This window comes from Sus scrofa, chromosome 2, assembly GCF_054392235.1.
Source record: "Sus scrofa isolate SSC_HxYL_T2T_F1_AM1 chromosome 2, Sscrofa_HxYL_maternal_Yorkshire_Landrace_v2.0, whole genome shotgun sequence".
NCBI classification, from domain to species: Eukaryota; Metazoa; Chordata; class Mammalia; order Artiodactyla; family Suidae; genus Sus; species Sus scrofa.
The window spans coordinates 158,225,096-158,240,724 of NC_139384.1; the positions used below are offsets into that span (position 1 = coordinate 158,225,096).

General features: G+C 41.2%; 1 protein-coding gene across 50 annotated transcripts in view; it reads left to right on the forward strand.

The window, feature by feature from the left end:
* The window catches only part of TCERG1 (transcription elongation regulator 1), a 64,147-nt gene that overhangs the window by 35,956 nt on the left and 12,562 nt on the right, over positions 1-15,629 (forward strand). For 40 of the 50 annotated variants that reach the window (XR_014838993.1, XR_014838994.1, XR_014838995.1 and 37 more), the window contains 3 exons: positions 438-573; positions 1,388-1,477; positions 11,684-11,802. Coding sequence is in view for 25 of the 50 variants with exons in the window: in XM_085014928.1 (XP_084871054.1) it covers positions 438-573; positions 1,388-1,477; positions 11,684-11,802 (345 nt within the window). In the remaining 25 variants the exon portion in view is untranslated. Of the gene's footprint in view, positions 1-437; positions 655-1,387; positions 1,478-11,683; positions 11,803-15,629 lie in introns of all 50 variants that reach the window. The other 10 variants (XR_014839010.1, XR_014839009.1, XR_014839012.1 and 7 more) reach the window with 1 other exon arrangement.

A 15,629-nucleotide genomic window follows, 5' to 3' on the forward strand; every position in this document is an offset into this window, starting at 1 on the left:
TTTTGGAAAACACTGTTTTTCCTATATTATTTTAAGAACTAAAAATTATGTTCTGTTGCTGTTTGATTCTAACACATACGGAGTTTTGCTGCAGTTTTAGATAATTTTTTTTAATCAAGGTAGCTCATTTTGTGTATCATCTAGTGTCAGGGAGACGTAGCACATTAAAGGTATTCTTCTAACAATGTAGCCACTGTAGCATCATTTGAAGCTCATTGTAACTTTATTATTATTATTATTATCATTATTATTATTATTATTATTATAGTGAAAGTTGCTTATCCCATAGAGTTTATTTGAAACCCTCTAATAGAATTCATTTTTGCCAAAAATATGCTCCTCAGTAGTGAGTCTTGAATATTCCAGTCATTTTAAGATTTTGGTAAGATTCTTTATTAATGTTTTGTCAGTTGATGCCTATATTTTATTTTTTATAGGAGAGACGATAATAAAGACATTGATTCAGAGAAAGAAGCTGCCATGGAAGCTGAAATTAAAGCTGCCCGAGAAAGGGCCATTGTCCCTCTGGAGGCCCGAATGAAGCAGTTCAAGGACATGCTGCTAGAGAGAGGGGTCAGAAAACAATCTTTGGGGGAGATATTTCTGTTTTGTATAAGTAATATAAATATGTCTTGCTAAAAGGTCAAATCTAAGGTTAGTGCTCATGTCGTGGGGGGGGTAAGGGAAGCCTATCAAATTACTGTGCTCTTTTCCAAACAGCCTTTTTCTTGGCTAATCAGACCATGTTTAACTAAATGCCATTTTGCTATCCTTTTAAGTACAAATAACATTTAACATTTATTGGGTCGTTAAATTTTGGTGAGTAATATAAGACGAGTATTAACATTGCAGAATGGCGGACTGCTCGGGATAGGTAAGGTGTACGTGATTCTTTTAATACCTTCCGGATGGCTTTTGCTTAAAGAACTGGTACTTTATAATGTTACTATTAATGAAGCTCATTTGGGAAGCGATTTCAACCTTTGGGTTACATTCACAGATTCATTTGAGTAAGTCTGATTGTTCAAATTTAAATCACAACGTTGTTCACAAATTGGAGCAAGCATGGGAAATCAAAATGCAGATCTTCAAGGCTTTTTCTGATGCACTGATTTTTAAAATGTCACACAGTGGTGGTTATTTTAATGAGTAATTAAGGGTGTGTTATTTCTATATAATATAGAAAAATGTTCAGAGCCAATTAGTGTGGAAATTTGCTCTTGCTGGCCTCCCACTGCTTGTCATTTATTAGTGATGGAAACTTCAGTGTGGTTTTTATTGTGTGTCCTTTTTAAGTAGATGCCCTGTAGATTTCAAGCAAAATTATATGACCTTTCTGGTTTTAGAGCCAACTTAATTATGAGGCAATGCATTTTTTATTTTAAAGGTGTCTGCTTTTTCAACATGGGAGAAGGAGTTACACAAGATAGTTTTTGATCCTCGGTACTTACTGCTCAATCCAAAAGAGAGGAAACAGGTAAATGGAAAATAACAGCATTTAAGAAGTGTGTATGTCTTGCCAGCATAATTTTTAAATTATAAGGAATAAAGTTTCATCCTCCCCCCCCAATAGAGTATTTTAAGAAAAGTTTCATACTTTAGAACCTAGTGATCCTTTGTGTGGACGTTTCCGCTTCAGAAGTACTTGGATAGGAGTTGCCGTTGTGGCTCAGCAGGTTAAGGACCCGACATAGTGTCTGTGAGGATGTGAGTTCGATCCTTGGCCTCGCTCAGTGGGTTAAGGATCCGGCATGGCTGTGGCTGTGGCTGTGGTTGTGGCTGTGGCGTAGGCTGGCAGCTGCAGCTCCGATGAGACCCCTAGCGTGGGAACATCCATATGCCACAGGTGCAGCTCTTAAAAAAGAAAGAACTACTAGGATATTTTTCCTATTATGGGCATGGCTTTTGCTTCGTAAACATTTATGTCTCATGCTTATGCCTCATACTTATCAAAGTTTCAAAATTCATTTCCATGCATTTGTTAATTTACTTTTTATTGGACAAATGATGCAAATTTAGAATAGAAAAACAGCAAAATGCAGGTGAGTAAAAACGAAAAAAAGCGTACCCATAACCCTTCTCGACAGATCCATTGTTGGACACTTCAGCCTTCTGTCAGGTCTGAATATCCCTTTCTGTATGTCAGTGTTGTAGAAAAGCAAAATTCAGCATAGTTTTTTGTTTGTTTGTTTGTTTGTTTTTAGGGCTGCACCTCTAGCATATGGAAGTTCCCAGTCTAAGGGTTGAATCAGAGCTGCAGCTCCTGTCCTGTGCCACAACCTCAGCAACTCGGGATCCAAGCCGCATCTGTGACCAACACCACAGCACACAGCAACGCCACATCCTTAACCTACCGAGCGAGACCAGGGATCGAACCCGCATCCTCATGGATACTAGTGAGGTTTGTTACCCCTCAGCCATAACGGGAACTCCAGATTCGACACGTCTCTATTTCATACACACTACACACAGAAGTCCACATCTGTTAAGTGGCATCACTTAAGCTGTCTTTTCATCATAAACTTTTAAGAAATAATGGAAACTTCAGGGTCTCTGTTGAACTAGACTAGAACTAGCATTGCCTTGTTGTTGAGGTGTCATTTATTCCCATGATGATTCAGTGACACCTATCACGTCAAAATGATGGCTGATTTCTCTAAAGCATTGCACACTTCTAACTTCAGTACTTTCTGTATTACCTGGACCATCCTTGCACTCGACTCCGTAAAATAGTGAGTGTTTTGAACCACCTGTTACAGTGCTGTTGAGTTACAATGTTTCATTTACTAGCAGTGGTGTTCATCTTTCATATTTATAACCTAATGATTGGAAAAGTTCTTTACAGAGTTTGTGCCATTTCCCATTTAGGTCTAATCATAGAGGTTTTGATGGAGAGAGGAAATTTACAGTGTGCCAGACATGTGTTTTCGACTCATAATAGGAAGACATGATTTTCCATATATACATGCATCTGTATTTCATGCACAGTGGTTTTTAACTATTTGTGTACGATGGTCTCATTTTCACCCCAGTTGATAGCCCTGTCCAAACCTATGAATTAGCCTTGATTCTTTACTTTTCCTCACTGCACATTTCAAGTCTGTGAACAAAATATACCTCGCAAACCTTTTATAAATCCAGCCTCTTACTCACTATTTCCCCGGCTAACACCCTGATTCAAGGTATCATGATTACCTCATTATGTGTGTGGCCCTTGGATCGATCTTGCCTCCTCCTGTTTCTGTTTTCTATAGTCAAGTTCTTTTTCCACACAGCAGCTGGACTAATTTTAAAATATAAGTTACAAATTAAGGTGGTGTTCCCTTGCTTAAAAAAGGTTCATTGCTTCCCATTTTATTTTGGATAAAATGGAAACTCCTTTTCATGCACTCATCTGCGTACTCCTCAAGGCTCTTGTCTTTTTTTCCTTTTTTTTTTTTTTTTTTTTTTTTTGTCTTTTCTAGGGCCACACCCACGGCATTATGGAGGTTTCTAGGCGCTAGGGATCTAATCGGAGCTGTAGCTGCCAGCCTACGCCAGAGCCACAGCAACTCAGGATCTGAGCCACATCTGCGACCTACACCACAGCTCACAGCAATGCTGGATCCTTAACCCACTGAGCAAGGCCAGGGATCGAACCCGCAACCTCGTGGTTCCTAGTCGGATTTGTTAACCACTGAGCCACAATGACAACTCCTTGAGGCTCTTTTCTTGCATTCTGTTACTGATTGGTTCTAGCTACACTGGCCTTGATGTGCCTTGGGCAGCATAGGCACATTCTGCTACTTACTAGTCCCTCTTCCTGGATTGTTCTTTCCCCAACTGTTGGCATAACTGATCCATCACTACTTCAGATTCTTGACTAGGTGCCTTCTGATTAACCTATTTCTTCACCTACTTTGTTTGTAGCACTTGGAACTATAACATTGTCGTCTGTCTTTTCCTACCACAGAGAGCAAGAACTTTGTTGTGTTCATTGCTCTTATGTGCTGTCTAGAACCATGCTTTAACCTGCATATCCCTGATGACTTACTTTTTTATAAAAAAATTTTTCATTGTGGTTGATTTACAATGTTCTGTCAATTTCTGCTGTACAGCAAAGTGACCCAATTTTATATATATATATATATATATATATTTTTTTTTTTTTTTTCTGTCTTTGTAGGGCTGTACTTGAGGCATGTGGGGTTTCCCAGGATAGGAGTCGAATCAGAGCTATAGCTGCTGGCCCATACCACGGCCCAGCAACGCAGGATCCGAGCCTTATCTGTAATCTACACCACAGCTCATGGCAGTGCCAGATCTTTAACCCAATGAACAAGGACACAGATTGAACCTGTGTCCTCATGGACAATAATCGGATTCATCTCTGCTGAGCCAGTCATGCATTTATGTACGTTCTTTTTTTCACATCGTCCTCCATCATCTTCCGTCACAAGTGACTGGATATAGTTTCCTGTGCTACTGTACAGTGGGATCTCATTGCTCATCCACTCCAAATGCAAGAGTTTGCATCTGCTAACTCCAGACTCTCAGTTCTTCCCACTCCCTTCCCCTCCCCCTTTGCAACCACAAGTCTGTTCTCCATGTCCATGAATTTGTTTCTTTTCTGTAGATAGGTTCATTTGTGCTATATATTAGATTCCTTATATAAGTGATATTCTATGATGCTGTTTTTCTCTTTCTGACTGACTTCACTTAGTATGAGAGTCTCTAGTTCCATCCATGTTGCTGCAGATAGTATTTGTTGGTTCTTTTTCATGGCTGAGTAGTATTCCATTGTGTCTGTGTACCATATCTTCTTAATCCATTTATCTGTTGATGGACACTTAGGTTGTTTTCATGTCTTGGCTACCATGAGTAGTGCTGCAGTGAACACAGGGGTGCATATATCCTTCTGAGTGGAAGTTTTGCCTGGATATATACCCAGGAGGGGATTGCTGGGTCTTGTGGTAGTTCTGTATTTAGTTTTCTGATGTACCTCCATACTCTTTTCCATAGTGATTGTACCAGCTTACATTCCCACCAACAGTGAAGAAGGGTTCCCTTTTCTCCTCTCCCTCTCCAGCATTTGTTGTTTGTAGATTGGGCCATTCTGACTGGTGTGCAGTGGTGGTACCTTAATGTAGTTTTGATTTGCATTTCTCTATTAATTAGTGATGTTGAACATTTTTTTTCAAGTGCCTTTTGGCCATCCTTGTCTTCTTTGGAGAACTACCTCTTTAGGTCTTCTGCCCCATTTTTCAGTTGGGTTGTTTGTTTGTTTTTTGCTGTTGAGTTTTATGAGTTGTTTGAATATTTTGGAGATTAAGCCCTTGTTCCATCATTTGAAACTGATTTCTCCCATTCCGTAGGTTGTCTTTTTGTTTTTTTATGGTTTCCTTTGCTATGCAAAACCTTTTAAGTTTGATTAGGTCACATTGGTTTATTTTTGTTTTTATTTGCTTTGGGACACTAACCTAAGAAATGTTCAAATGGTTGATGTCAGAGAATGTTTGCCTATGTTCTTTTCTAGGAGTTTGATGGTGTCTTATGTTTAAGTCTTTAAGCTTTAAGTCTTTAAGGGTGTGTTCTAGTTTCATTGATGTACATGTGGCTGTCCAGTTTTCCCAGCACCACTTGCTGAAGAGTCTGTCTTTTTCCCATTTTATATTATTGTCTCCTTTGTCAAAGATTAATTGACCATAGTGTCTGGTTTTATTTCTGGGTTCTCTATTCTGTTCCATTGGTCTGTATGTCTGTTACTGTAGTTTTAAAATATTGTCTGAAGTTTGGTTCAGTTATATATCCTGCTTGTTTGTTTTTTTCCCTGAGGATTGCTTGGCAGTTCTGCGTCTTTTATGGTTCCATATAAGTTTTTGGGTTGTTTGTTCTAGTTCTGTGAAAAATGTCATGGGTAATTTGATAAGGATTGCATTGAATTTGTGGATTACTTTGGGTAGTATGGCCACTTTAATGATACTCTTCTAGTCCAGGAGCATGGAATATCTTTCCATTTCTTTGAATCCTCTTTAATGTCCTTGATCAGTGTTTTATAGTGCTCAGCATGTAAGTCTTTCACCTCCGTGGCAAGGTTTATTTCTAAGTATTTAATTTTGGGGGTATAATTTTAAAAAGTCTTTTATCTTTATATTTCATTCCTAGTATTTGATTGTTAGTATATAGAAATGCCAGTTTCTAAATGTTAATCTTGTGTCCTGCTACTTTTGCTGAATTCTTTGAGTAGTTTTTTGTGTGGATTCCTTAGGGTTTTCTATTTATAGTATCATGTTATCTGCATAGAGTGACAATTCTACCTCTTCTCTTCCAATTTGGATACCATTTATTTCTTTTGTTTGTTTGATTGCTATGGCTTGGACTTCCAATCCTATGTTGAATAGAAGTGGCGAGAGTGGGCATCCTTGTCTTGTTCCAGATTTTAGCAGGAAGGCGTTCAGCTTTTCTCTGTTGAGTATTATATAGGCTGAAGGTTTGTTGTAAATGGCTTTTATTATGTTAAGTTATGTTCCCTCTGTACCCATTTTGGTAAGAGTTTTTATCATGAATGGATGTTGGATTTTGTCAAATGTTTTTTCTGCATCTCTTGAGATGATCTTGTGGTTTTTGACTCTTTGACTTGTTTTGTTAACATGGTATGGTATATGACGTTGATTCATTGTCAAGAGTTTATGAGTTGGGTTGAGCTGGAGCTACAGCTGCCAGCCTGTGCCATGGCCACAGCAACTCAGGATCCAAGCCATGTCTGTGACATGTACCACAGCTCACAGCGATGTTGGATCCCCATCCCACTGAGCAAGGCCAGGGATCAAACCCGCATCCTCATGGATACTAGTCGGATTTGTTTCCGCTGTGGCACAGTGGACACTCCTGGATGATTTTATTCTGTGCTTGTGTCCTCTTCTTTGTAATTGTTGTGAATGTATTGTTTGGTTTTTATTTGTGGTTGCCCTGTTATTCAAGTATGTTAACCCCTTCCTGTATCTGCTTGCTTTTAGCCTGATAGTCCTATAGGCTCGTACACATTCTGGAAAAAAAAGAGTCTAGACTTCCTTACTTTCTTTCCCCATGTTTTATGATTTTGATGTCCTTTGGAAACATTTTCATGTTTCTCCTTCTGCTGTCCCCTGTGTTTATCATCACTTTTATGGTAGCTTTGTTTCCCCTCTTTAGTTCTCTATACTGACTTTTTTTAGGTGATTGCTTTCCAATTGTGATTTTCTCTATCCTATTTTTTTTTTTTTTTTACTTCTTTTTTATTTAGTGGAGCCCTGTTTCTTTTAGAATGGGTTTAGTATTGATGTACTCTTTCAGTTTTTTGTTTGTTGGAGAAATTCCTTATTTCTCCTTTTCCTTCTGTTTTAAGTGATATCCTTGCTGGGTAGAGTATTCTAGGCTGCAAATTTTTCCCTTTTAGAATTTTGAATATATCTTGGAGTTCCTGTCATGGCATAGCAGAAACGAATCCGACTAGGAACGATGAGGTTGCGGGTTTGATCCCTGGGCTTGCTCAATGGGTTGAGGATCCGGTGTTGCTGTGAGCTGTGGTGTAGGTGACAGACATGGCTCAGATCTGGCATTGCTGTGGCTGTGGTGTAGGCAGGCAGCTGTAGCTCTGATTCGACCCCTAGCCTGGGAACCTCCATATGCCACCGGTGCAGCCCTAAAAAGAAAAAAAACAAAAGCCAAAAAGAAAAAGAACTTTGAATATATCTTGCCACTCTCTTCTGGCCTGTAATGCTTCTATATGGAAATCATTAACGCTTTGCTTTTCTCTTGCTGCCTTTACAATCCTGTCTTTATCTTTAACTGTTGCTGTTTTTATTATACTATGTCTTGGTGTGGGCCCGTTTGGGCTCAGCTTGTTTGGGGCCCTCTGCGCTTCCTGTATCTTAATATCTGTTCCCTTTAGATTTGGAAAGTTTTCAGACATAATTGCTTCAAATGTATTTTCAATCCCCTTTTCTCTTTCTTCTCCTTCTGGAATCCCTCTTATGCATAGATTGGCCCACTGTATATTATCCCATAGATCCCTTATATTGCTTTCATGTTTTTTCATTTGGTTTTCTGTCTGCTGTCCTGATTGGGTGATTTCCATTTTTCTATCTTCCAAGTCACTAATTTGTTCCTCTGCAAATGAGTTTTCTAATCTTTCTTGGCTGCTCCTTATATCTTGCAGTTCCTTTGTGAAGTGATCTCCATCACTGTTCACATCCGCTCCTAACTCCTTCGTACTCGCCCTTAATTCCTCCACTGCTCTCACTGTCTCCTTTTTGAACTCAGTGTCTGTCAGACGGCAGAGGTCTGGTTCACTGTTGGCTGCCTCAGGGGAATTCTCCTGTTCTTTTACCTGGGAATGGTTCCCGAGCGTCTTCATCTTGCTTGTGTTTTTCTTCTTCTCTGATTTTAGGGAAACCAACTGCTGTAGTCTTGGAGGGCCATTTATATGCCCGAACACCCCAGGGTATTTTGTGGCAGGGTGGTTACTACTTATTTTTGTTGAAACAGTTCGGATATTTGCCGTCTCTTTTCTCAGTGTGAGCAGACTGTTATTCCCTTGACAGGGTGCTGTGTGTGCTTCCGGGGAGAAGGAGGCAGTAGGCAGGGCTAGGAGTCAGGGCTTGGTTGCTGGGCCCTTGACAGTAGCAGGGACCTGCGGGAAGGTGGCACGGGCTGCTCCTCGTTGCAGAGCCCTGTCAGCAGGTTTAGGTGGTGCCTGGAGCATTTGGCAGTGGCAGCAGCAGGGTGTGTGTGAGTCCCCAGGAGAGTGAGAGCAACAACAGGTGGTGCTCGGCTGCAGTGTCCTCCGCTGTGTGGACTTCTGAGGTGACTGGTGCTGCAGGTGGTGCCTGTTGATGGATCCCTAGTGGTGGTGGTGGCCATACCCACCTCTGGAGTCAGAGATAACTGTGGTGGTCCCCCCCACCCCACCCCACTGCCTATAGACCACACAAGAAGTGCCCCGTCCTGCTTAGCCCTCACAGGAGGTGCCGCCACCTGTAGCTGGTGCAAGAGAGGCTCTGACTTGTAGCCCGTGCAGGAGGTGCCTGGCTGCCTGCAGCCCCAGCCTCTGAGCGCCCGCGTGCGCACAGGGGAAGAGATTCCTGCGGCGGTCTGCCCTCCTCCTCTTGCCCTCCCCGCAGTGGCAGCACCTTGCTTCTCCTGTGGGTCCAGACCTCCTCCCGGGTTCCCTTGGCTCTGGCGGAGTGCTCCCTAGCCCCTCAGGCTGTCTCCATACCACCAGCCCTTGTCCTCTCCCCAGAGGTGACCTCCAGAGCCTGAGTCTCAGCGTCAGCCCCGTCTGAGCGTCTCAGGCAGTGTCTCCTGGGCCACGGCACCCATGGTCTGCTTTGCTCTCCTCAGTCCAGCTGCCGCAGCCCTTTTCTCTCTGGCTTTGAGGTCCCTCTGTCTCAGCTGAGCTCCCTGTCGATAAGGTGGCTTCCCAGGCTGTGGGTTCCTTTCCTCTTCCTCACTTCTGTCTCGGGAGTGCTCTTGGCCTCTGGGTGGGCTCTCATGAGTGTTGGCTTTACTTTACCACAGTGATTCTCAACCAGGGCATTTTTTGCCTCAGGGGACATTTTTGTTTGTCACACCTGAGGGAGTGCCGTCTGGTGGCCAGGGATGCTGCTGAACGTGATCTGGTCCAAAATGTCCAAAGTGCTGAGCGGGACCACCTCTTTGCTGTAGGGCGATTTAGGCTGGTGTGTTGAGATCCTGTGGCACAAGTACTCTTTAAGCTGGTCAGACTCCAGGTGAGGGCTTGAGATCCCTTGGAGGGCCTCGTTCTTGCTGCTTTGTCTGGTATGTTACTGTTTGCTTGCTTAATTCCTTGTTTTCTCAGTCTGATGCACATCATTCCTAATTTATTATGTTCAGTCCAGAAACACTGTTTTATCTTTTAGAGGTAAAGCACTTTTTGGGGGGCCATGCCAGCAGCATGCAAAAGTTACTGGGGTGGGAATGGAGCTTATGCCACAGTAGTGACAATACCAGATCTTTAACATGTTAAGCCACCAGGGAACTCTGGGGTCAGCAAAATGTTAATATAAAGGGTTATTTAGATAATAGTTTTTTAAGGTTTTTTGGGCCATGTGATCTCTGTCCTGGTTGTGCAACTGCTGTTTTAGTGTGAGAATATCTACAGATTTATGTAAAAGAAAGAACATGATTGTTCAAATAAAGCTTTATGGAGGCTGAAATTTGAATTTCATTTAATTTTAATGTGTCATGAAGTTTTCTCCCCCCCCCCCCCCCCCGCCCCAACTATTAAAGATAGCAGAACTATTCTTGGGCTCTACAAGAACAGTCAGCAGGAATGATTTGCCGACTCTTGCTCTGAAGAATAACCTCTTGCCTTTTCTGAGTTTCAGAAGTGGCTGTGCCCCAGAGGCGTACAGTTGGCCAGGGGGATCTAGTGATTAAATTGCTTCTTTAAAAGCCTTATGATAGCTGTACTCTGCTCGTTTCATGAGTAACTGGTGCTATCAATTTTGGAGCTGTTTGAGGATTCTCTAACAGCTTGTTGGTAGAGGGTGTGCTTTCTCATCCAAATCCTTTATCACTTCTCCATGTGGCTTTTTTTTTAAGAGCTTTTTATTTTTTTTTAAGTTTTTGCTTTTTAGGGCTGCACCCACAGCACATGGAGTTCCCTGGCCATGGGTCGAATTGGAGCTGTAGCTGCCAGCCTACACCACAGCCACAGCAATGCCAGGTCCGAGCCATGTCTGCAACTTACACCACACCTCATTGCAGTGCTGGATCCTTAACCCACTGAATGCGGCCTGGGATCGAGCCTGCTTCCTCATGGTACCTGGTCAGTCAGATTTGTTTTCCACTGAGCCACAACGGGAGCTCTTCCGTGTGCTTTTATCCTTCCAGTGTTGCTGTTTCTTTTTTTCCCTATTTCTCTTTCTTACTGGTTTGTGACTTAATTGTCATTTTATTGGCCTTTGAAGGCCAATATGCATGTTTAGCTCATTGTCTTTTTTTTTTTTCTTCTTAGGGCCGCACTTACGGCATACGGAAGTTCCGCGGCTAAGGGTTGAATCGGAGCTGCGGCTGCCAGGCACAGCAATGCAGGATCCAAGCTGCATCTGTGACCTATACCACAGCTCGTAGCAATGCTGAATCCTTAACTGACTGAGCAAGGCCAGGGATCGAACCCACAGCCTCATAGTCGGATTCATTTGCACTGAGCCACTAGGGAAATTCCCCAGCTCATTATCTTGACTGTATATTAAGTGGAGAAAAATACTATAGAATATATGTAAAGCATAATTACATTTTGGTGAAAATAATTATGTTTTAAAAAGAAGCATAAAAATTAAATTGTAGGTTTTTACTGTTTATATTTTTTTCTAAAAGGGGTTTGGGAAGACTGATTTACACATTTTACATTGCTTGAAATTTAAAAAATAGACCGATGTTCAGTTTGCAATCAAGGAACATGAAAATTAGAGGAGGTTTTAACGTTTTTCTATTCTGGAAGCCTAAACAGAAGGCTTGAATGCCTTAAGGTGAGACTTGGATCATCTGCATATACTGGTTACCTGTACTTAATATAGTTTTCCTATTACTGTTTGAACAGGGTTCCTGACTTAGTACTTTTTTAGTAGAGTCTACAGTTTGGTATTTAGATTTACTGTATGAAAGACTAACTTGTCCAATTGGTTTATTTTTGTAATAGGTATTTGATCAGTATGTAAAGACCAGGGCAGAGGAAGAACGCAGGGAAAAGAAAAACAAAATAATGCAAGCCAAGGAAGATTTCAAAAAAATGATGGAAGAAGCAAAATTTAATCCAAGGTATATGGTTCATTACTGTCAAATATCAAAGGTATATGTATTTTCTCCTAGGTCAGTTATACGTAAGGATTTTTGGACATGAAATGCTTCTTGGTTTCTGCCTAAGAAGTTTCATTCTTAATATATTTTTTTTTTGGAGCAATCCCTAGTGTTCTTTAGAGGCACTGGTGCCTTTGTTTTAAAAGCTTCTCTGAGAGTAAGTTTCCTTCTCTAGAAACTGGTAAATGATTAAAAATCTGTCCCTGTCTTTTCTTTTGTTTTTTGTGGGGGTTTTTTTGTTTTTGTTTTTTTTGTGTTTTTTTTTTTGTTTGTTTGTTTGTTTTTGCTTTTTAGGGCTACACCCTAGGCATACAGAGGTTCCCAGGCTAGGGGTCGAATCAAGCTACAGCTGTCAGCCTACACCACGGCCACAGCAATGCCAGATCTGAGCTGAGACTGTGACCTACACCGCAGTTCACGGCAATACCAGATCATTAACCCACTGAGCGAGGCCAGGGATTGAACCTGCAACCTCATGGTTCCTAATCGGATTCGTTTCCACTGTGCCACAACGGGAACTCCTGTCTCTGTCTTCTTAAAAGTTTTACACAAAATAAATTGCAGAGCGGGATCATTATTTTGAATGAAATAGTACAGTGATGAATTTTTCATTTCAAGAATTTCTAAGTGTCTAGATTATTGTTGACATTTCAAGTGATTGTTAGTATGTGTTGCACATACGTAATGGGCTGAAGAGCACGAAACATTTTAAACTTACGTGACTGGCATTATAATAAAATTATGGCATCAGTTATTGAATATTTTAGGTAGAGGTATGAACTGACACGTAACATGCGCTTAAAGTACATGCATGTGTGTGTATGTGTGTTAGCTTATTTAATTTTCAAAACAGCTAGTAGAATTTTTGTGACTGAAGAATAGAAGATTCTTTAGAGAAAAATAGTTTCAGACTCTTTAGGAGGTCTTGGGCTTTTTCTTAAAAGGGTGAGTTCATGGGTCAGTGTAGTTGCAACTGGGTTACAAAAGACTTTTTGGAAGGCGGTTGAGGAAATTTGAACATGAGTTAGTATTACATTATATTAAAGAATGAGTAGGAGTTCCTGTTGTGACTCAACGGTAATGAACCCAGCTGTTAGCCATCAGAATGAGGGTTCCAGCCCTGGCCTCGCTCCGTGGGTTGAGGATGTGGTGTTGCTGCAAGTGGAGGCATAGGTCACAGATGAGGCATCTGGCATCGCCATGGCTGTGGTGTAGGCCGGCAGCTGCAGCTCCCTTTCACCCCTAGCTTGGGAGCCTCCATATGCTGAGGGTGCGGCCCTAAAAACCAACAACAACGCAACATGAAGAATTAGTCTTTTTCTTGGGTATTGTAGTGGCAGAAGAAGAAGAAAGGGATTTACTCTGAGGAGGTGCCTGCTGAAATGTTTATGTGAAGTCTCATGGTGTCTGTAGGTTATTTTCGAATGACTCAGCAGACTGTATGCAGTTTGTAGATATAAAGCAATGGAGTTTATTCAAAGGAAAAGAATGACTGGGGAGAATTACCTAACTTTAGTACCTACCTCTTCTGTGTCTTCTTCTGTTTTGGTGGAAATTACAGGTTGCACTTCTTGGTCAACCCCAAGTCACGTATTCTTCCCCATCCCCGTGGCGAGCCATTATCCACCTTCCTCTTTTCCCCAGAGGCTTCTTACACCATGTCTGTTAAAGGAGTGCTTTTAGAGTTAAAAGATAAAACCATTTCTGTGGGAATCCAATGCCAAAACTTCGTTTTAGTCTCTTCTCATTTAGAAAAAGGTATTCACTTACCTATTTTAAGTAATGTAAATATGTATAAAATAATTGAATTCTCACTTTCATATGTTGATTTTACAATTTTTGAGTTTATTTTTTAATCATAGTAATAATTGCTTTTTCTCAAAATTATAAAGCAAGATTCTTAATTTATCATGAAAAGGAATAGATTTAATGGTCTACATATGATCCTTTTTCTGGGGTATGCATTTTCATTTTACCTTAAAATTTTTTTATAGTTACGTATCCATTGTTCAGATCTGGTTTGCAGTGTATCCTGTTGTTAAAAAAGTTGAATTAATGAAATTAGATATTATGAGTAATACCAGTTGCATATAAAAGATTGTTGGAATTTGGCTTTGGTTAGGAAAGTTTAAAAATAGCAAGTATTAGCAGTGAGTGGTACTCATCAGTTGATGTTTTAAATTCTGAATTCTGAGGTTAACAAGGCAATTTTTTCTTTATAATTAAAGCAGTAATTTCGTCTTTGTTTTGATACCTAACAGAAGGTATTTCGTTTTTGTATTAAGATAGTTCCCCCCCCCCCACTTGGGAAACAAGGAATATGGAAGTTCTCTGGGCCAGAGATCGAACCCATGCTACAGCAGTGACCCAAGCCACTGCAGTGACAACACTGGATCTTTAACCCGCTGTGCCCTAAGAGAACTCCAAGATATAGATAGTTTTTAAAGGGGGGAAATAAGCTTTGTTTTTCACCTCTAAAAAACATGCTAAATATTGGAGTGTTTATTGGAATGAATTCTCATTATGTAAGGTGAAAGCTTCAAATAATGAAATACATCAGTATAAGAAAGCTTGTAAGTGCCCTCATAGACCTTAATTTTCCATGTCTAGGCTGAAACTCCGTCTTTGTTCATCCATTGAGATCCTGCTTTAAATTCTTTGAACTTATTTTTATTTAATTCTTCTAGTATAGTTTTAAAGGATTTGTCTGTACCTGAAACAGCCCTTGGGCATCTTGAGTCAGTTTCCATTGACTGACTAACTGTATATATGTATATATGTGCTTGTGGGTGTGTGTGCGTACGTGCCTCTTTTTTTAGGGCTGAACCTACAGGGCATATGGAGGTTCCCAGGCTAGGGGTCTGATCATAGCTGTAGCCACTGGCCTGCGCCACAGCCATGGCAACAGTGGATCCTTAACCCACTGAGTGAGGACAGGGGTCGAACCTCTGTCCTTGTGGATCCTAGCTGGATTTGTTTCTGCTGAGCCACAACGACTGTAAGCATTTTTTTCTATAGATCACACGTTTCTTTGTATTTTTAGTGAATTTTAATTGAATGTTGGGAATGACGGGTAATAGGCAGAGACTCTGAATCTGTTCTCCTCCTCCAAAGAGTGTGGATGCTTGTTTTGGTAGGCAGTTCAGTCACAGGCCCGCCACTTAAATTTTAGGTTTGATTTTATGCTTTGTTAGTGTGGATTTCAGAAGGTGGAAAGTGTTTTTGTCAAACTTCCAACTTTGTCTCTCTTGTGGATCATTTGTGGGCTTTGTTGTCCTAATACTGTTCTTTTTCTAATACTCCTCGGAGTCTGCTATCTCTTTGGTGCTCTTAACCATGTAGCAGTTTGGTAGACAGTGGTAGTTCCCTGCTCTTTTATAGTTTGGCCCTGGTGGTCTGCGTGTCATTCAGGGGAATTTCTAAGGGATATTCATGCTTGGGGGGCACCTTCTCTCTGTCCTCCGCCATCTTTGCAGCCAGACTCTGCTACCTCCTGCTTCTAGCTCTTTGGGACCATCGGACTCCAGCTCTCCGTGTTTTGGGAAGTACCCCGAGGCAGAGGGCCGTCAGGCTGACTACCTCTCTTGTCCTACATCTTTAAATTGGTTTGCCTTTATTGTTTTGTGTTAGAGTTTCTTGTGGGGGGAGAGCTAATTCAGTAAGAGTTAATCCACCATGGCTGCAAGCAAGACTCAGCCTCACCTTGGGGTGGAAACAGCGGAGCTCTTACCTCCCTTGAAGCACACAGAGTCTTTGCTCTCAGAGGTCTGTCCCCCAACATCGTGTTG